Genomic DNA, 22,199 nt, shown 5'->3' with positions numbered 1-22,199 from the left:
GGGCTCTCTGCATGTGCTCAGGTAATCCTCTTGTGCCCAGTGAGGTGGGCTTTAAGGGTGACTTCAGTCAGGACTGGGCACACCCTGACATATATGTAGAACTGTAGAATGCAGGTAGGACACCTCTGACATCTAGGACACTTAGGGCATATCTAGCACACACCTAGGACACCTGATACGCCCAAGGCCCACTTAACCAGGGCAGTGGGGGGAAAGGCATATTGAAGAATCCAGAACACAGTTGTTTCTCTGCTTCTTGCCTGGCACCTGCTGGGTGTTCTTGAGCTATCTGGTTCTCTGTTCTTATCCCTGCAGTGGACTCTGATTTGGGTGTGGAAAGTTGGGAGGGTGTCATACTCAAAGACTCTGAGGTGACAGAGGATCTCCTAAGGTATCTCCAGGCCTAGAGAGTGGGTCCTGGGTCAGGTTGCCCCCTCAAAACCATCTGGGCATCTGACTGCCAGGGGAGGAAGCTCTGTTTGGGAGGAGGTAGTGAAATGTCATACTGAGAGCAGAGGTTTTTGTGTCTCTGGCCTCCATGTCTGTCTTTAAGGTAGAGACCCAAACCCTTGAGAGCTCTTGGCCAGGCAACTGCAAAACAGGGCAAGCCCTGAGATTTGGCAAATAGTGTCTTCTTTTCCTTCTCCACAGACCCCAAAATAGCCTCAGAGAATGGGGAAAAGAACCCCCATTTCTCTGATCTCGTACACCATAACCCCATCCATCTCTCAGAGCTCAGAGAATCAGGGACACTTTCACAAGGCCACACACACTTGGGGGTGGCAAGTCTAACTATCTTAAAGTCAAAAGCAGGCAGTGCTCCTGAGGAGAGTCAGAAAGGGCAGGGATGTCAACAATTACCCAACCTGGCCCTATGTCAGATTCAGCCCATACTCAGCAAACTCATAATAGTGGGGTCCTCAGGTCTGTAGTATGCTTAGGACCCTAGCTCACTCTTTTCCCCACAAGCATTCCTAGAAATTACTTAGGCCCAGGCTCCACTGCCCACAGGGTGACAGGCAGGGTGTCTGGGTCCTGGTTGACCACTCAAGGCCCCAGCAGAAAGAAGGTTCCCCCCCACCCCCACAAGCCCTCTGCAGTCCTGTTCTGGGGCCAGGGTCAGCCTCAGTGTCCAGGCTGGTGTTTCTGGGCTAGACTAGGCCAGAATTCCATTTCTCTGGCTTTTGTGGGCAGCCACTTGCCCACTAACCAGCCAGCAGACTGTGGCTTCCTGCCCCTCAGCCTTTGCCTTCCATCTGGACCTATGGGGCAGAAGAAAAATCAATCTGGAGTCCCAGCCTCCTACAGGCTCCCCATGAGGAGGTCACTCTAATCTGGACATCAGCATTCAGGTTTGAATTCCACAGATCACCAGAAGGGAAGCGTCTTGCCCAATGTCCTCCCAGTCCTTGGGGAAACTGAGGTCCAAAGAAAGGAAGGGCCTGACTGAGGTCACAGAGGCAGAGGTAGGACAAGGAGACTGATTATTACTCCATGATACCTCTGGGAGAGATGGCAGGGAGCTGTGCAGGGAACTCTCTTGGAGTCCAGCCCTACAGCAGGACACTCTCCTCTTCCCTGCCAGCCCCATGCCCAGTGTGATTCTCCAGGGGAACCCCTCTGTCTCTATTGAGACCCCCAGATTAGAAAGAGAAATAAAACCAAACCTATATTGGCTTTTGTGGAGGAGGCAGAAGACAGCATGGGGCCCTGCAGGCTGGTTCTCCAGGAGCTCATGTCCCCAAAGTGCCACAAGCTCAAGAATCTTACTCAGCCTCTGCTTAAAGCCATGGCAGTGTTAGCAGGGGCTACAGCTGAATGAGCTAATGTCATAAGTGACTAGTCTGTTCTGAGGAAGTGCCTGACTCCCCAAGAGCTGCAAGTTCCTGCAGACTGCACCCTCCGCTCAGCCACCTCCTAAAGGGGGTGAGTTCTGACTCATTGCTCAGACCTGGGCAGAGTCAACCTCAGTATGCTGTTGAGGAAATGAATGAACCAATCATTCAATCAGTTGATCCATTGGTCCTACAGGTCCACAGTTCAAGACCCAGCACTAGATCACCCCCTTTAGTTCCCACCCTGGCTTTCTTTTCCTGCACCCACTCAGCTTCACCCTCTAAGTACCGAGAGTTCCCTGTTGGTCCCCCTCATTTATGGTCTCAGGCTGACATTTCCACAATGCTGAAGCTACCAGAAGGAGGGCCTCTCACCTCTTTCTGTCCATGCAATGTCTCAGTCACCTGAAACCTGACCATGGTTTTGCCAATTGTGAAATTGCCATTTCTGGAGTCTGCCTGCCACACAGTGCACCAAGAACATCACAGCCAGTATCTAATTGAAGACACATACCAAAGGAGGTAACAGTGGTGATGAGGAGGCCCAAGGTCATTCACTTGGTAAAGGTCAGAATCTGGGATATGAACTCAGGTTGGCCTGTTCCCAAAGCCACATATCTACACCAGTCATTCAATAGACATCCTATCAACTGATTTCTTTTCTGGGGGGGGGGGGTTTGTTTGTTTTATTTTGAAACATCAACAAAGAATAAAAAATAACTTTTGAAAATGAGTATTCAAATTCTCTCCACCTCAAATCAAAGCTGTATTTCAGGCTATCATTCCAGTCACCATGGATGCACAGAGGCCAGCTCTGTGCCCAGGATGGGCTAGAGGAATGCTGCCTTGGAGAAGGGCTGTGCTGGCTCTGCAGACTAAGTATTGACAGATAGCAAGCAGCCAGAAGCTCCCACAATATGACATCTAGTGTAACCTACCCTGGGGAAGGGTGCCAGGTGGCCATCAGATGCAGTTCCCTCCTTTGAGAGCCTTGGTCAAAGCAGATGAGAGACTTCATGTCTTTCTACGTATGCTGGGGGACACTCTGGGCCTCACTTTCACCATGGAGGGACCAGGGCGGGACTGCAGGCTACCCCACGAGGTTTCAGGAGGAGGCACCCAAGAAAGCTCTGGGTTAGAGGAAGCATTTCCTGACTCAGCCTGAAGGCAGGGTGGGGAATGCCTGCCATGTCCTGTTCTGCCCAGGGACAGCCCACGTGCTTCCCACTCTGGGTCGATCTGGGTGTGAACCATTGTCCAGGCCTGCAAGCTGGCTGTGGCTCTGCTACATCCCTGCTGGATGGGTAGAGAAGGATTTTCTGTACCCACCATCACTTCCTTCTTTTCTTGCCCATATCACCTTTGGTGGCTTTGGGGACCAAGACCCTGAGTTAGCCACTTCCCTTCTTGGGACCTGGTTTCATTGAGGAAGTAGGGGGCAGAGGCCAACCTCTCTCCCAGTCTTGATAGTGACCCCTCTAGGACACAGCCTCATCAGGACATACTATGACTGCCAAGTCAAGCAAGGTGCCCAGGCCTGGTCTGAGAGAATGGACAGAGTTCAGCAGAGTAAATATAAGTTCACACCCCATCCTGTGACCCTGGTTGTCCTCAACTTCTACTCTCTCTGTAAAAATGGGCCTAATTGTTCCTACCACCTAGGGTTGATCTGATAAGCCAATGAAATTACCATGTGTAGATGAGAATAGTGATTAGAGCTTGCCCTGAGGCAGGTACTGAGCTAAGGATGATTACCCCCAATTAATAACTGAGGACAAAGGAACCCAGAGAGGTTACCTAATCTGCCCAGGAACCTGCAAGGCACAGTTGTATCAACAAACCCAGCTCTCCTAGACCAAGATCTTGGCTCTTCACCTCCCATTCCCTCACCTCTCTTCAAAGCCCCAAGTTCAGTGAATGTTCAGCAAAGCGTAGGTCCCCAGGCCCTGCTCCGTCTCTGCTTGTTCCATCATCCTCACTAGCCTTTCCCCAGCTGTACCAGGCTGGAAAAATGACTATGTCCCCACTTGGGCATGCCGCTCCCTTCCCCACCAGAAGGTCCATTTAAAAGGCTGCAGAACCTTTACATGGAATTTCAGAATATGAAACATATCAGAGGACAGCTAGACCTCTAGCCTTGGAGGAAGAGGTCTGGGTTTTGGTCCCAGTTCCCTTCTGCCAGGAATAAGCTTGGTAGCCTTGGTAAAGTCCCTTGCCCTCTCTGGGCCTTCCTGCCTGTGAAATAGTTATAAGGTGAAGAAATGACCTTCAACTGACCTTCCAGCAGAGAGGCTGATGTGTGTATGCTGGCTTTTGGAAACCATGGCAACCAGTGGCAGTGTCTTACTTAGAGAAGTCTAAAGTCAGATGGGCTGGAGCTGCTTGGAGACTGAGGGAAGAGTGAGGCTGGGGTGGTAGTGGTTGATCTGTCCAGGAATTGGCACCGATATTTTACCTAGGAACTAAGTGGGCCACAGAAAGTAAGTGGGAAGTGCATCCTTGTAACTCTCTACCCTTGAGAACTGCCTGAAAGGGAGAGAGGAGCACCAAAAGAAGATGTGTGGAGTTAACTATTGGATGCAACTGGTAAGGGTCAGAAATAGATGGATACTGCAGAGATGTACCCCAGGGGGAAAGGTAGGAGAAGAATCTGCTAAGGTGCCCAGGAGAGGAAGAGCCGATCTGTGGGTTTCTACCGCCTGCTGCACTGCCACAAACTACAACAGCACCAGGGAAGTAAGACCTTTCATCCCTTCAGAGTCCTAATCCTGCCCTGTCCATGGATCTGGCAGGAGCAGCTGGCAGTGAGTATGAATAGAACATGGCAAGTGAAGGAATGGACCCTGTTCTCTTTCCCCATCATAGGCTTACAACAGTTGGGTTAAACTGAATGAGGGTGAACTTTTGATTTTAGTTTGTTGAACTGGAGAAGTTATATCTGAAAAAGACTAGAAAAACTCTAACATACCCTTCTCCCAGGGGTGGGGAGAAGATATCTAATAGTGGATTTGGAAGATAGAAGAAGGCAAAAGTGTTTCCTGCTTGTACTCTACTTACTTCAAAAGCCATTTCGTAAAGTGTTAACCATTCTTGTCAAAACCTTTCTAATGTCTGACATGTTCTTGGGTTGATAGGCTTTTCAGTTTTTAAAAACTTTTTTTTTAAATTACTTTTTCTTGGGGAAGGGGAGACCTCTCTTGGGGGAAGGGAGGCCTGGAAGACGAGGACAGCAATGCTGAACAACCCTGAGGGGCAGCTTGGAGTCTGCGCAGTTTTGCACCTTCACCTCTCTCACCAGTTTAACACTAGGGACTTCTGCAGAAAACAGCTAGTTTACTGTTGCTTGTTTTCTGTGGACTGAGAAAACAAATTAAGATCATTGAGAAACGTTAGGTAGTGAGCACCGAATCTTCCAGAAGGCAGCTTCATGAAGGTGGAATGGGCCTGTTTGGTTCTCTGCTGGGTCCTGGTGCCCAGAGCCTGTACAGCAGTGCTCAGTAAACCAGTTGAGAAAATAGCTGGACAAAGTGCCTCAGGGAGACTCTCAAAACATGACTTTATGATTGTTGGCTTCTGAAGTGCTCCATGGAGAAAACCAGACCATTTAGCTTGCAGATTCAATGATTTATTACCCAGCACCTTTAAATAAGCCAGATAGACCCATTCCCTCTACTTCTTATAATAGTTGTACAGATATGGAAATGGAGGCTCTGAGAGAATAAGAGAATAACAGCCAGGCTCTTTTCACTGACCCTCACTTGTTACCCCCTAGCGGGGCTCATCTGCCTTTTATTGTTCAGCAAACTGAGGAAGGCAAAGGACCAAACACCCAGGTATGGCTTGAATGGATGGATGGATGACAAGAGACTTCAGTAGGCAAGCTGGTTGCTTATCCAGAGTATTCCAGGAGGAGGAGTAGGTAAAGAGAGGATCCCAAGCTAAGGCCCTGGAGGAACCCTTGAGGAATGATGTCATCTGCAGAACTTTGTGGGGCCAGGTATCCTCAGAGCCCCAGCCAGGACTCAGTGGGGTTGACAAGGAGTCAATATTAGGAAGGGTTTTCCAAGAGCTAGAGTGGCCACAGTTAGAATGCACAGAAAGTTGTTTTGATAGATGTCAGGCACCTTATCACTAGTAGTCTGCAAGCAGGTTGGGGATACCACAGAGAGGATGTGTCCTTGTATTAGGTATTTTGGGTTTAGGCATCTCCTAACCCAAGGATTGGAGGGGTCTGTGCATAAGCAGATAAATGTGACTTGTTGCTTTTCTAACATGGTTCAGCTTAGGTGTCATAGCGAGAGACCTGAGAAGGCAAAGACAGTCATTTATTATTAAAGGACCAAAATATGTCAAATGTGGTTAGATGAGACATTCTGGGTTTAGCTAGGCTGACAAGAGCTTGAGATCAGAAGTATATTTCCACTGAACCCCCACAAGTCTGACAGATGGCTCTGCAGAGCCTCCTAGGGCTCCTCATCAGGGCAGCTGAGTATCCCAGCCACCTGGATTCCTGACACACCTGGGGCCCCTTGGCTTTGTTCTCCACCAGTCCCCAACTGGCTGGGGAGCCTGCAAGCCTTTGTCTGTCAGTCACCTTGCAGCCTTCTGGAGACCCTGACAGAGCTCTGTGAACTTTCAGGGGCTCTCAGGGATCCCACCTAACTGGGTGCGGTGGGAGGGTAGACAGTACAAGCACCAGAAGAGGATCCACTATATGTGTCTGGTGCCTCTTATCTCAGCAATATTGACCGAAGAGTATTGTTGTTTGAGGACAGTGAGGATGAGAGAGGTTATGTCATTTGTCCAGGATCAAACAACAATTTCATGAGTGTGCCTGGCTTCAACCAAAGTCTGTCTGGTTCGAAAGCTTTGTTCTTTTAAATAAGCCTCCTCCATTATCAGGAAGGAAAGGTCTCTACTAGCATGCTCCCTTCCTCCCAGGCTGGGACGACGGTCATTTCTCCACTTCTCAAGTCTTAAGGACCAAGCTCAATCCCCGACTTCTTCCTCCTGCTTTTTGAAACCAAAATGTATATAAAAACAACTTAGAACAAGGAGGGGTGGAGATTGGGGTGAGTACAAGTCGGGGTAGAGGCCTGGAGGTGGGAATGAACCCCTCAGGTTTAGGAGCCTGGAAGTTTGATGCTCAGAGCTGTAAGTACGGGTGAAAGATAGCAGTGAGAGGTCTGAGGGGGCTGGGACAAGTGTCTGAAGATGTGATCTGAAGACAGCTGAAGGAGAGCCCTGAATCAGGCAGAGCAAGGCGTGGGACTTTCCCCTGAGCTTAATGGGAGCTGGGGCCAGGTTCCAAGTTCAGCAAAGGGAGCTTAGTAGGATATGCACTCACAGAGTTCAGTGTTCCTGATGCCTTATCAGCTAATTCTCAGAGAACCCTGTAACATCATGACTGTGCTCTTATTGTTTCATGTTACAAATGAGCAACTGAGGCTCAGCAAGGTGAGTGAATACTGTTCAGCCATAAAAAGGAAAGTAATTATGACATATGCTAAAACCTGAACAAACCTAAAAGGCATTATGCTAAGTGAATGAAAGCAGACACAAAAGGACAATTATTATATGGTTCCACTTATGGGAGGTTTCTACTTAGGCAAGCCATAGAGACAGAAGGCAGAAAGAAGTAGGAAATAAGGGGAGGGAGTTGGGGAATTATTGTTTAATGGGTGCAGAGTTTCTGTTTAGTATGATGAAATGTTCCGGAAGTAGATAGTGGTGAGGCTTGTACAACATTGTGAATGTACTTTATGCTACTGAATTGCACAATTAAAAATCGTTAAAATGGTAAAATTATTTATGTTTATTTACTATAATAAAAAAGTAACTATATAAAGTCATGAGGTTAAAAAACAAAACATTTACAAGGGAGTAAAATGAGGTCATGTAAATAGTAAAAGCCAGATGTCTGCTCCCCATCACAAGGATCAGCAATGACAATACATCAGAATCACCACTGTTATCTACACCAATTATTTTCAATCCTGGCTGCACTTTGGAAACACTAGAGAATTTTGAAAAATATAGATTCCCAGCCCCCACAACAAAATTCAAAGGTAACTGGCTTGGGGAGTGACCTGGGCATAGGAATTTTTTAATAGCCAAGTGCTGGAAACAGCCCAAGTGCCCATCAGTAAATGAGTGGATCAAAAAACTGTGGTACATTTGCCCAATGGAATACTACACAGAAGAAAGAAAGAAGGAACTGTTACCCTTCATGACAGCATGGAGGGGACTGGAGAATATTATGCTAAGTAAAATAAGCCAGGTGACAAAAGACAAATATCATGGGATCTCACCTATAACAGGAATCTAATGCACAAAATAAGCAAACAAGCAAAATAGAACCAAAGGCAAGGAAACAAGGAACAAACTTACAGGGACCAGAGGACAGGGGGGAGGGGAAAAAGGGAGGAAAGAAGAGGAAGAGCCTATTTAAAGAGCAAGTATAAATGACAGAATGGGGATTGACTTGGGTGGGGGTGTTGGGAGGGGCAGGGGAGAGCAACAGGGGAAAATTAGGACAAATGTAATAGAACAACAGTGGAAAAAAATAAAAATAAAAAGTTGAGAGCTAAAAAAAGTTAAAAAAGAAAGAATTACAGTCCTACAAGATCTGGTTCCCTGTTATATTTCTGATCTTATCTCCAACTGTTTTCCACATCATCGCTTAGCGCCTGTCACACTGGCCTCCTCATTGTTCCTCAAATATGTCAAGCACTCTCCTGCCTCAGCCCATCACCCCCTCTTTTCATCCCCAGTACAGTTCAGCTTCTGTTTTTTCCATTTCCACAGCTGGGAAGCCCCTAGTGCCATCTGGTCACTCCATTCTTGCCTTGGCTGCTACTGGAACACCAGCTAGCACTTCCTGTTGCCCAATAGTGGGTGGCCTGTCAACACCAGCAGAATGGGCTGTTACCCTCCTGCCTGTATGGGTACCCATTGCTCAGGGTTCCAGATCTCAGCAAACTACCATGCCCTCCTATTAACCCAAGGGCTCTCTGACCTAGGCCTGGGAATGTAGTGGCCAGGCCTTTTCTGATAGCCCCCAAATCCATCTGGGTAGCATCCCCAGGCCTATAGCCCCCTTATGAGCCCTGGTTTTATCTCTTTAAAGTGGAACTAAGAATACCAACCTCACAGAGCTACTGTTGGAATTAAATGCACCTTGGCACTTGAAACCATGGGAAGGCTCTCTAATTGTGGAATTTAATATGCAATTGTGAACAGAGATGGGGAGGCATTCTGGGAATAAAAGGATCTACATATGAGGCTCACTCTGTAAGTGCATATCCAATTATAAGTCTGGATCCCCTGAAACCTGCTCTATGATGAGAAGCAGAAGGTGGTCCCTTTAGCACTTCTCTGAGCCTCTCCATTTTCAAAGCCTTACTCTTAGATGAACATCATCTTAGGTGAGCATCACTCTGACATCCTACAGATATGGAAACAGAAGTTCAGACAAGAGGAATGATTCTCCAAGGCTCCCTAGCAAGTGAGGGGGGCAGGCAGATGAGGCTTCAAAGAGGCCTGTTTCCTTCAGAGCCTAGAGAATGAGGAATCAGTCGAGCCCTAAGGGAGGGACCTTCTGGAGTTTTCCCAGAGGACAGCCCTGGTGTGGGCAGCCCCCCAGAATACAGAGCACCACTGTCTTCCATCCATTTGTTTTCTCTCACTCTCTGCAAAGGTCATCACTTTAATTAGTTTTCTGTGTGCTATTCCAGAGATTCTTGCTATTTAAACAAGCCTATGCCAATATAAATGGTTATTCTCCCTGCTTGTCACAACATGTCAAATACCAGACACCATATGGCTCTGTGCTTTTTTACACATAACACTGTGCTTTGAAGAACTTTCCTAACAAGTACAGAAAGAATCACTGTCTTCATTCCTTCTGACAGCCATGACCAGGGAGGCACTGGGAAGGCAGCTGGAGGCAGCAAAAGCAGAACAGCTAGGGCTTCCCTCTTCAGCCTCCCAGCCCCTGTTGCCCAGGAAGAACCTGCTCCCCAGACAACTGGCTTCCTTGGCCTGCAATGCCACAGGGCCTGCCTGACTGCACATCCTCCCACAGTGTCTGAGCAGACATCTCAACTCAGTCCTCCAGCCCCTGTCCAGCCAGAGGACTATGAAAGGTCCCAAAGGGTCTCCTAGTGCCAAATGCTAGAGAATCTCCACTTTCTCACCTAGGAATATCTCCTCTTCTGGGAATCTACCCAAAGGAGTCATCCTTGATACACAAAGATCTACCTCTTGCATCCCTGTCTAGAATAGTAAATAATTGGCAGTGACCTAAATGTGCAACTACAGAAGATCTGATAAATAAATCATGCATATCTACCAAATCCACAAGCTGGAGGACTATGCAGTCATTGACAATGTTGTTTTGAAGACAAGGAAATCACACCCATGACCACACATGTTTCAAGATGAAATTATGTTGAAAAAGGGGGAGCAGGTCACAAAACAATGTGAATGTACTTAACACATCTAGACTATACACTTAAAATTGTTAAGATGGTAAATTTTATGTTAGGTGTATTTTACCACGATTAAATAAATTTTAAAATGCAAGAAGAAGGGTGGGGGAGCATACAAAACCAAGTGAACAATACACTTGCACCAATGTAAAATAATCTTAGAGAAACACGATGTAATATTACCCAATGTCTCTGTGTGATGAGACAACGTGGTCGCTTTATTCCTGCTTTTCTCTATTTTCCACTTTCCTTTTAGGATCTTATATTTGTTACTTTTGTTTATTTAGAAGGTATGTTCATAACTCTAAGTGCCCAGAACAGAACAGGTGCCCAGTGAACATCAGCCTTGCTTGATTTTCCATGAGGCCCTGGGGCCACTGTTGGCAGGTCCTGAAGTGGAGGGACAAGCAGCTTTAGGGCAAGCCAAAAATGTGGCCCCTCTCTCTAGCCTCCTAAATGGGGAACCTCAGAATCTCAGAACTGGGAAGGGAAAGATGCAACGGCAGCGGAGTGGACACATGGGGGAGGGGTGAGCCCAGACTCAGCCCCCTGTACCCCCCCCCAGTAATTCATCCCCCCACCCAGGGAATATTATCTTCCTCTCCCTTCTGTCTGCTGGGGTCCTCAGCCCCTCCCAGTTTGGCACAGAAGCTTCCAGATGAAGTTGGAGAGGAGAGATGTGACCACAAATCAGAAGGAAAAGTTTAATTCTGTTCTCTCTGTCCCCTTTGATCGTTCCTGCCTAAAGATGGGAGTGGTGGTGGTGAGAGGTCACTGCAGTATCTCTGGCCCAGCCTCCGCAGGCCCTTACTTTTCCTTTTAATGGCCCCAAGAGGGATAGGATGTGAATCTCAATAAAGCCTGGTCCAGGGCTTGAGTTTCTTTCTTAAAACAATACCCAGTGATTTCCTTGAAAAGGTCATTGGATGTGTAAGTCTGGGAGAAAGCGAGACAGTGGGAAGGGAAGGCACACCTCAGAGGCCTGCTCCTCTTGGTACACAGGGCCTGGCCCAGTTATCAGGGAAACTCAGTTCCCATCACTGGGCAAGGACTCCCTTGAGGACAAAAAGGTCTCATTCATTGGATTGGATGTAGGGGTGAGGCTCAGGGATCCAGTTTAAATCAGCTCATTGAGAGCCCTGCTTAACAAGTATTTGTGAAATATAACTAAACTGATATCGAGGAAAAAATTGATTCAAGAGGGCAGGTGGGACCATAGAGATGCTCTCTGTTTGTTCATTTATTCTACAAACATTAACTGAGTACAAACCCTACTTGCCAGTCCTGTGTGGAGGATACACAGATATTTGTTGTATTACATTTCAGTTGTCTGCTGGGAGCAGAGTCACTGGTGAGGAGAGCTGTATGTATGGGAGGGGTGGAGGGAAGCACCCGGCCTCCTCTGGGCTTCTGTGCCTCTCTGACTTGGTGCCGAGGCAGAGGTAATAAGAGATGTAAAGCTTTCCCAGCTCAGGCATCTGTATTCTCAGCTTTACCCTAGTCTCACTGATAGGCTCTGTTCTGAGGCTCAGCCACAAACTTCCTGCCAACCCATGATGCTCTTTGTCACTGTGTGTATATAACAGAAATCAAATTATCCCTCCCTATGTGGCTAGCCTACTCCTACCTCATTGCCACCACAGCCTGCATCTGAATGCTCTGCTGCAGATAAAAGTAGGCTATAAATAAATACTGTGCGGCCACACTGATAACATGGCCAATGCAGGCCCATTGAGGGACAGGGCTGGTCTGCTCCTGTGCTGAATGTTTCTACCACTTTTGAAACATTATGTCTGCTTTTTATCATTTTCCTGTCTCCTCCTTTATTCTAAGGCTGCCAGTTATCTATGAAACTGTCTTTAACAGTTCAGGTCCACCAATATTTATCAATCACCAACTACATATCACAGATCCACACAGATCCCTACTAATTGTTACATCTATGGGTTAAAAGACCACATGAGCGGTCTTGTTAAAATTGTGGGTAAAATCAGAGTTCATAGGCCCTTTTAAAGCTATGGACCATCTCTTATAAGTATATGAGCTTCTCTTAGCTTATAGCTTCTCTTAGCTTCACTCTTAGCTTTTCAAAAATGACTTTTGACTCTCTTTTCACTGTGAGCTAGTGCCAGAAACAGGGCTGGTGACACCTGTGCTCTGGAAAGTTGAGGTTGCTGCGTAACTGAAGTGCTGTGGTATTAGACATGGTTCCTCTAGTTCCAGCGTTTCCTTCCGCTATTAAAGATTAGTCATTTTCCGTGTGTGGCTCAGCTGCAGGGTTCAGTGGCATGGTCTCGAGCTGGGGTAGGGAAACCAGAGGGGAAGAGGCAGCCTGTTAGATAAGTATGCCTTCTTTGTTTTGCAGATTTGTGTGTAAATGGAACTTCAAGTTACTTCTATGAACCTTGTCTGATCTTTTTACTTTTCTGGGAGGTGGAAAGGACAGAAATTTTTTGTTCATTTTACCAATGTAGCCCCAAAATTTAGCGATCAGCTATGTTAAGAGGATAATGAAACCTCCTGGGCGAGAACCCAGGCACTGAAGCCAGCCTGTTGGGGTTCAATCCAAGCTGTATGATCTTGGACAAGTTACTTAAGCTCTCTGTGCCTTCATTTTTCCCTCTGAGTAATATGGATAAAAATAGCATCTACATCATCGGTTTAAATGAGTGAATTGACACATGATCTTGTGAGTGTTAGTTGTCCTCATGGGCCGAGGGTCAGGAAGAGGTATTAGAATTCAAAGCCCTGGGAGCAATGCTGCTGACAGTGACCTTATGAAGCATCAGCCCAAGCTCAGGGCGCCAGGCTCCCACTGGCCACTTCTCTTCCTGCTCCCAGCTCTGGCCTTCCACAGGAAAGCTGTACCCTAATGTCAGGCATACGGAGCCATCAGTGGAGGAGAGGAGGCCTCTGGAGGCCATGAGGCCCACAGTAGCTCAGAGGTGGGGCCAGGGCGGTGAGTGGCAGGATGCCGCTCAGGAAGCTGCCTTCCTGCTGCTGCTTCTGCTGCTGCTGCCGCCACACCCTGCTCCCTCATACACCATTCCCTGTTGCCCAGACCCTGCCATGGGGCTGCTCCTTACCCCAGCTCTGCCATAGGAAAGATGAGCCTAGGCACTCTGGTCTGGGACAGATGTTCTGGAGGTAAAACTATCAGGGACTCCTGGCCTACTCTGGGCTACACAGCAACCTAGATTTTCAGGTATTCCCTCTTTCTCAAATTTTGCGCTCCAAGTCAGAGTAGGCATGTGGCGACTCACCATCCTTGTCTCCCCCACTGCAGCCACCCATCCATGGCATGATCCCCTGCTGCCAGCCTGGTGCACGGGGTGGGTTGAGCCAGGTCTGCTTCCATGGGCTTCTCTGGGCTGGTCCCATGTCCTCTTTGTAGAGAGAGGGAAGCAGAGGCCCAGAGAGATACACAGTGCCCTCCCCAGGTGGCCTTCTGCCCACTGTGTGGTCAGTATAGGCAGGAAGCAGGTCACTCACATGCTGGCCATAGGCCCCAGAAAAGGACCAGGGAAGGAAGACTGTTGACTGAGGCAAAAGGCCAGGCAGTCCTCTATGGAGCTGGGGAAGGGGCCTTCAAAACATTCACGTTTCTCAGCTCTCACCAGAGGGGTCTCAGCTTTTCCCCATGAGCCACTGGGGACAGCCAGAGCTTCAGGTGCAGAGGGGAAGGCTGAGGGACAGCTGGAAAAATTCTGAGGGGATCTGGGACCCAAATTGGGCTTGCAGGCTGTGGCCAAGCCATTTAACCTCCATGGGGCAGCCAGGTGCCTTTCTGTGTGGCAGAAAGGATTTAATTTATACTTGCACTGAATTTAAGATATTGATCAGGGAATTGCCCAGCCCAGCCCTGTTGCCTCCTCAAAGGGTCCCTAAGGACTGCAAGGAAAAAGAGTTGGGTGAGGGAAGAGAATTAGCATTTGAATGCCAGTGAGGTGCTGGGGATTTTATTATATTTGATCACCTTGTTTAATCCTTCTGTTCAACTGATATATTTATTAATATTTATCTCCACTATGTAGATGGGGAAAGTGAGGATCAGAGAGGTAAGAATGACTTGTCCACCCTTTAAACCGTAGAGCCAAGATGTGAATTCAAGTTTGTTTGGTCCCCAAACCTGTGACCCATTCCCTTCTTTGCCTCACATGGCCACCTCCAACTCCCACCCACATATTAGTTTTTCCTAAAAAGATCCTGTTGTGGAGAGAGGGTCACCTGTAGGAGAAATCAGTCCTGGGAGTACAGAGGTTATCTCTCACCCACTGTATTGAAGTCTGCAGAGAAATTATACACCAGGCTGAGGAACTCCTTCATCTTCCAACACAGAAGGGACAGTGGCCCAGCTCACCTCCACAGTGAAGACAAGAAAATCAACCACTGTTTTTACGAGAAAACGTCTCTCTTCTCTTGAAACCACACCCCCATCAAGTTCCCTGGGGAAAATTCAGCCAATCTGCCCTCCCTGGAGCCTATCCCACTTCTTTAACTCCCTGACAATCTTCACTCACCCAAAAGGCATCTCTGAACTGAAGCTGGGGCATCATCCTCAGGCTGCTACGACAAAGCTTTCTCTTCACCCACAGACAGGGCTGACTGAGGTCCAGGAGCCAGGAGCACTGCCCCAGTCCTGGCAAGGTTGGCCCAGCCTCCCTTGACTCGGTTGGTACTATCTGGAGCACTGCAGAAGGTACCTACAAGCCAGAGATGAGCTGTCTGAGATGAGCTGCCAGTGGGAGGCAAAGGGCTCAGTCTGCTTTGTTTGAAGTTAGAATCGGCAGTAAAATGAGGAAGGAGCAGTGCCCAGTGATGGGAGGGCGGGTCCTGGTTTCCTGCCCAGCCCCTTGCCAGCCCCTTGCCAGCCCCACAGTGATGGAGGACACAGTCCAGGTTACAGGGCTGAGCAGGGATGCCAGCCCAGGTGGGAAGCAGTGTCCAGCAGGAGATGCAGGTTGTTAGGCCAGATGCAGGCAGCCTGAGCCTGTGCAAAAAAGTTTGTGCAGCCTCCCTGCTGGAGTCAGGCATCAGGTCCCTCACCCACAGGAAGTAGAGCTGCAATGCTCCCTTGCACAGCTCCTCTGCATTCTCAGAAGGCATAAACTTAGGTAGCTTGAGGGCACTGAAGGTGTGGACAAGGAGGGGTCAGGAGCTGGGGTGCTGCAGTCTACCACCCCAGCCTCACTCCAGACCAAGCACATAAATGCTAGGCTCTCCACCCCTCACAAGCAAACCATTTGGGAGGAGATTTTTTAGGTATAGAATATCATTATTATTTACCAAACCCTAGTTTCACAGTGCTGCAATCCACACCCTGTCCTCAAGAAGCTCGTGGTATGGGAGCAGACATAGCTGTGTGCTGTGGTCCATAGGGACACTGAGATGGGTGAGTGGGTAACTGGCCAAGGGAGAAGAGCTTGAGGCTTTATGGGCACTGAACTTCTGTTCTCCAGTCTCCAGATTGGACACTTTCTGGGGCAGGAAGCACCCTCTAACAATGGAATCTTCAAGCTGGAAGACTGCTTAGACAAAGAAAGACAATATTATAAATGTACAGATGTGGGAGTTTGAAAGCCAGGTTGAAGTAGTTCCTGTTTTGTCTGGGCCCTACCATTCATTGGTTGAGGGACCTTAATTGATGCTTCAACATTATGAGCCTCAGTTTCTGCATCTGCCACCCTCAATCTTTGTAAGGAAGAAAGAATTGAGACCATTACTGGAATTTCTGGTTTGGCTAGGCAGGTGCTGGGAGCACTGTCAGGTACCACCTTGAGAAAAGCCCTGGACTGGAATCTCAGACACAGCTCTGAGGAGCCATGGCCTGCCCACTAAGTAGAAGATGCCAGTGGGGGGCCTGAGCCCAGGGCCAGGTGTCAAGTAGGGGTGAGTCAGCTTGTTCACAAGTCAGCACCCTTGCTGAGCACCCCCATTGATTAGGTCAGTGATAGGGGACACTCAAACTTCTGAAATAGTTGCCAAGAGAGAACACATCAGGGAGAATTGCAGAGCAGTGAGGCTGCCCCTGGTATCCCCCACCTCCAGAATCCTTTGTTGTGAGCTAATAAACATCTTTAACATTGAAGACACCCCAGCTGCTTGCAACTGAAGACAGCTATGAACCCTGAGGGGGGGAAAAACACCTATTAAGAAGGGCTCCTGGTGCCTAACTGAGCTCAAATTTTATTTTATTTTATTTCATTTCACTTATTTTTTTGATTTAATATTTATTGTATATTTTTTTCCATTACCATTTGGTCCCCTAACCACCCACACTGTTGTTCATGTCTATGAGTTCTTTTTTCTTTTTGTTCAATCCTAGCTGTCATTCTGCTCTCCATCTATGAGCTTGTGCCCATTTTCCTTGTTAGTTCAGTATGTTCATTAGATTCCACATATGAGTGAAATCATATGGCATTTGTCTTTCTCTGACTGGCTTATTTCACTTAGCATAATTTTCTCCAGGTCCATCCATACTGTTGCAAAGGGTAAAACTTTCTTCTTTTTTAAGGCCAAGCAGTATTCTGTTGTGTAAATGTCCCATAGTTGTTTTAACTACTCATGTACTGATGGACACTTGGGCTGCTTCCATATCTTGGTGATTGTAAATAATGCTGCAATGAACATAGAAGTGTTTATGTTCTTTAAAATTAATGTTTTGGGTGCATTCCCAGCAGTTGGAATTCTGAGACAAAAGGCAAATCCATTTTTAATTTTTTGAGGTATCTCCATACTGCTTTTCACAGAGGCTGCACCAATCTGCATTCCCACTAACAGTGCAAAAAGGTTCCCTTTTCTCCAGTTTGTCACCAGCACTTGTTTGTTGATTTATTGATAGCCATTCTGATAGGTGTAAGATGATATGTCATTGTGGTTTTAATTTGCACTTCTCTGATGATTAGTGACGTGTAGCATCTTTTTATATGTCTATTGGCCATCTGTATGTCCTTTTTGGATAAGTGTCTCTTCAGGTCATTTGCCTATTTTTTAATTAGGTTTTTTCCTTCTGTGTTGAGTTTTATAATTTCTTTATAAATTTTGGATATTTTAACTCCTTATCAGATGTATTTGTGAGTATGTTTTCCCATTCTGTGGGTTATCATTTTATTTTGTGGATGATTTCCTTTGCTGTGCAAAAACTTTTTAGTTTGATGCAGTCTCATTTGTTTATTTTTTCTTTTGTTTCCCTTGACTGGGGAGATACATTTGATAAAATATTGCTATGAGCAATGTCGGAGATTTTTCTGCCTATGTTTTCCTTTAGGAGTTTTATGGTTCAGGCCTACCATTTAAGTCTTTAATCCATTTTGAATTTATTCTTGTACATGGTGTAAGAAGCTGACCTAGTTTCGTTTTTCTGCAGGTTATCTGTTCAATTTTCCCAATGCCATTTATTGAACAGACTGTCTTTAGCCCATTGTATGTACTTGCTTTCTCTGTTGAATATTAATTGGCTATAAAGTTGTGGATTTATTTCTGGGATCTCTAGTCTGTCCCATTGATCTATGTGTCTGTTTTTATGCCTGTACCATGCTGTTTCGATTACTATGGCCTTATAGTATAGTTTCATATTAGGTAGCGTGATCCCTGAAACTTGGTTCTTCTTTCTCAGAATCACAGTTGCTATGTGGGGCCTTTTGTGATTCCATATAAATTTTTGAAATATTTGTTCTAGTTCTGTGAAATACTTCATTGGAGTCTTGATAGGGATTGTGCTGAATCTATAGATTGCTCTAGGTGGTATGGACATTAATGATATTAATTCTTCCTATCCATGAACACAGTATGTGCTTCCATTTGTTTGTATCTTCTTCAATTTCTTTCTTCAGTGTCATAATTTCCGAGTGCTGCAAGTCTTTTACATCCTTGGTTAGGTTTATTCCTAGGTATTTTATTCTTTTGTAGTAGTTGTGAATGGGATTGTTTTCTTAATTTCCCTTTCCATTAGTTCTTTATTGACATATAAAAATGCAACTGATTTCTGGATATTAATTTTATATCCTGCTACTTTGATTAATTCGTCAGTTCTAGTACTTTCTTGGTAGAATCTTTGGGGCTCTCTACGTATAATATGTCATCTGCAGATAATGACACTTTTACTTCTTTCTTTCCAATTTGGATGCCTTTTATTTCTTCTTGTGTTGTGGCTAGAACTTCTACTACTATGTTGAAATAGAGAGGTGAAAGCAGATGTCCCTGTCTTGTTCCCAGTCTTAAGGGGAACACTTGTAGTTTTTGCCTATTGAATATGATGCTGGCAGTGGGTTTGCCATATATGGCTTTTATTATATTTAGGTATGTTCCCTGATCCCTCTTCTCATAATTTTCTGAGAGTTTTTTTTTTTTAAATCATAAGTGGGCACTGGATTTTATCAAATGCTTTTTTAGCATCTATTGACCTGATCATGTGCTTTTTATCCTTCATTCTGTTTATGTGGTGAATCACATTTATTGATTTGCAAAATGTACCAACTTTGCATTCCCAAAATAAATCTCACTTGATCATGGTGTATGATCTTTTTGATACATTGCTGTATTTGGTTTCTTAGTATTTAGTTGAGGACTTAGCATCTATGTTCATCATGGCTGTTGGCCTATAATTTTCTTTCTTTATAGTCTCTTTATCTGGTTTTAGAATCAGGATAATCCTTGCCTTGTGAAATGGTTTAGGAGCCTTCCCATGTCTTGAATTTTATGAAATACTTTGAGAATGATAAGTAATAGTTCTTAGAATGTTTGGTAAAATCCACCTGTGAAATGATCTGGTCCAGGGCTTTTGTTTGTTAGGAGTTTTGTTTTTTTTTAATTACTGCTTCAATTTCATTAGGTGTAATCTGCCTATTCAGATTCTCTGGTTCTTCCTGTTTAAGTTTTGTATGTTTCTAGGAATTTATCCATTTCATCTAGGTTGTACAGTTTTTTGGCATGTAGCTGTTCATAATATTTTCTTAAAACCCTTTGTATTTCTTTGGTGTCAGTTATTTTTCTTTGTTTATTTCTCATTTTATTTATTTGGGTCCTCTCTCTTTCTCTCTCTCTCTCTCTCTCTAATGAGTCTGATTAAAGGTTTATTGGTCTTGTTTATCTTTTTGAAGAACCAGCTCTGGATTAATTGACCTTGTATATAATTTTTAAGACTATATTTTATTTCTGCTCTGATCTTTATTATTTCCTTCCTTCTACTCATTTTGGTCTTTGTTGTTCTTTTTCAAGTTCCTTTAAGTTTGAGGTTAAAGTGTTTACTTGAGCTTTTCCTTGGTTTTCTTTTCTCTTCTCTTCTCTGTCTCTCTGTCTCTCTGTCTGTCTGTCTGTCTCTCTCTCTCTCTCTCTTTCCCCCCAGATTGGCCTGTAATGCTAAGAATTTCCCTCCTAAGATTGCTTTCTGAGTGTACCACAGGTTTTGGATTGTTGTGTACTCATTTTCATTTGTTTCAAGGCATCTTTTGATTTCTTCCTTGATCTCATTGTTGACCCCATTTATTGTTTAATAACATGTTATTTAGTTTTCATGTCTTTGTGTGTTTTTCAGCATTCTTCTTGTGATTGATTTCTAGTTTCATAATATTGAGGTCAGAGAACATGCTTGATATGATTTCAGTCTTCTTAAGTTTACTGAGACTTGTTTTGTGTCCTAACATGTGATCTATCTTAGAAAATGTCCCACGTGCACTTGAAAAGTATGTACAATTTGCTGCTTTGGGATGAAATGCTCTGAGCATATCAATTAAATCCATTTGAACTAGTATGTTGTTTAGGGCCACTGTCTCCTTATTGGTTTTCTGTCTGAAAGATCTATCCATTGAAGTCAAAGGGCTGTTAAAATCCCTGACTATAGCTGTATTTCTGTCAATCTCTCCCTTTATGTCCATAAAGATTTGCTTGACATATTTATGTGCTCCTATGTTGGTTGCATAAAAGTTTACTGGGGTTATATCCTCTTGTTGGATTGTTCCCTTTATCATTATGTAGTGTCCTTCTTCATCTCTTGCAAAGCTTTGAAGTCTATTTTGTTGGATATAAGAACTGCCCCAACATTTTTCCCCTTTCCATTTGCATGAAATATCTTTCTCCATTCCTTTACTTTTAGTCTGTGTGTATCTTTTGATCTGAGGTGTGTCTCTTGGAGATAGTATATATATGGGTTTTGTTTTCTTTTCCATTCAGCCTCAAAAGACATTACCCTATGTCTTTTGGTTGGAACAATTTAAGCCATTAACATTATCGATAGATACGTATTTAGTGCCATTTTGCTGTTAGACTATTTTCCTCTGGTTTTTTTTCTTTCTCCTTTTCTTCTTCTTGTTAAAGCAAGTCCTTTAACATTTGTTGCAATACTGGTTTGGTGTTAACAAACTCCTTTAGCTTTTTCTTGTCTGGAAGCTCCTTATTTCTCCTTTAATTTTGAATGGTAGCCTTGCCGGGTAAAGTAGCCTTGGTTGTACGTCCTTGCTTTACATAATTTTGAATATTTCACACCACTTCCTTCTGGCCTGAAATTTTTCTGTTGAGAAATCAGATGACAATCTAATTGGTGCTCCCTTCAATGTAACTACCTGTTTTTCTCTTGTGGCTTTTAGGATTCTCTCCTTGTCTTTAAGCCTGTCTTTAATTATGTGCCTTGCTGTAGGCCTCTTTGGGTCCAACTTGTTTGTGCTTTCTGGATATGTGTGCCTTTTTCCTTCACTAGATTAGGGAAGTTTTCCATCATTATTTCTTCAAACAGGTTTTTGATCCCTTGTTCGCTCTTTTCTTCTTCTGATATTCCTTTAATGTGGATATTTTTAGGTTTCATGTTGTCCAAAAAGTTTCTTAATCTCTCCTCATTTTTCAAAATTCTTTTTTCTTTTTGCTGTTCTGCCTGGGTGTTTTTTTTTTCTATCTTGTTTTCCAAATTACTAATTTGATCTCCTGCTTCATCTAACCTACAGTTTATTCCTTCCAGTGTATTATTCATTTCAAACATTGCATTCTTTATTTCTGACTGGTTCTTTTTTATGGTTTTATGTCTTTTTTCATGCTGTTGAGTATCTTTTTAATCATTACTCTCAACTCTATCTGATAAATAGCTTGCCTCCATTTCATCTAGTTTTCTTTTTTTTCTGGAGAATTTTCTTACTCTTTCATTTGGGGCCTGTTTTTTGCCTTCCCATTTTGGCTGCTTCTTTGTATTTTCTGCCTTAGTGGTTGAACTGATCTGTGATATAGCTTCAGGTTTTAATCAGCAGTCTGGCAATAAGCAACATATGATGGGGCAGATTAATTCTTTCAGGCAGGTCTATTGCTTCCCCTCAGGTTGATGCTGCTTGGAGGGGAGTGCTCTGTCTGAGAGTGATGGCCTTTGCAGAATGGGGAATGACTCAGTACAGGGATTCTGGAAGCAGTTCCTTAGGTTCTCTCACCAGAGGCACCAACCCCGGACCACCCTCAAGTGCCCATAGTCTTTTCTGCTCTCCCTCTGTTGGAGCCCAGGGTAAGTGGCTACAAAAAAATTTTGTGCATTGGCCCTTTACAAGCCTTGCTCCATCTCCAATCATCTGTCCCTGGCAGATAGAAACTCTGCTGCTTTTCACAGATGGATGTTATCTGGGTTCCTTTCCAGCTCTCGTGCTATAGGCTGGGGAGTCCAGCTTGGTGTTTAGATACCACACTTCTCAGGGGTAAACCCATGGCCACTGAAATATCACTCCAGAACTTCAGCTGCTACCCGTGGGAGCTGAGCCAACCCTCTTGTGCCTCCTCTGCACTCACTACCAGTCTTGTGGTGGTGAAGTTTTTTTCTTCTGTTTGTCCTTGGTTTTAACGCTTATCTCCAACTAGTGTTCAGTTGGTTATTCAGGATGGTTTCTCTATGATTTAGTTGTAATTCCAG

General features: G+C 45.0%; 1 protein-coding gene across 1 annotated transcript in view; it reads right to left on the bottom strand.

The window, feature by feature from the left end:
* PSTPIP1 (proline-serine-threonine phosphatase interacting protein 1) overlaps positions 1-15,007 on the bottom strand; it is a 39,001-nt gene extending 23,994 nt beyond the window's left edge. The window contains exon 1 of the mRNA XM_054592023.1: positions 14,848-15,007. Within this exon, the coding sequence (XP_054447998.1) occupies positions 14,848-14,883 (36 nt within the window). The 5' untranslated portion in view covers positions 14,884-15,007. The remainder of the gene's footprint in view (positions 1-14,847) is intronic.
* Positions 15,008-22,199: the final 7,192 nt, after the last annotated feature.

The sequence above is a fragment of the Pteronotus mesoamericanus genome, unplaced genomic scaffold (assembly GCF_021234165.1).
Source record: "Pteronotus mesoamericanus isolate MK-2021 breed Mesoamerican mustached bat unplaced genomic scaffold, CSHL_Meso_final scaffold_31, whole genome shotgun sequence".
Classification (NCBI taxonomy): domain Eukaryota; kingdom Metazoa; phylum Chordata; class Mammalia; order Chiroptera; family Mormoopidae; genus Pteronotus; species Pteronotus mesoamericanus.
Note: the sequence above shows the minus strand (reverse complement) of the source record. Positions and strands in the feature narration are given on the sequence as shown.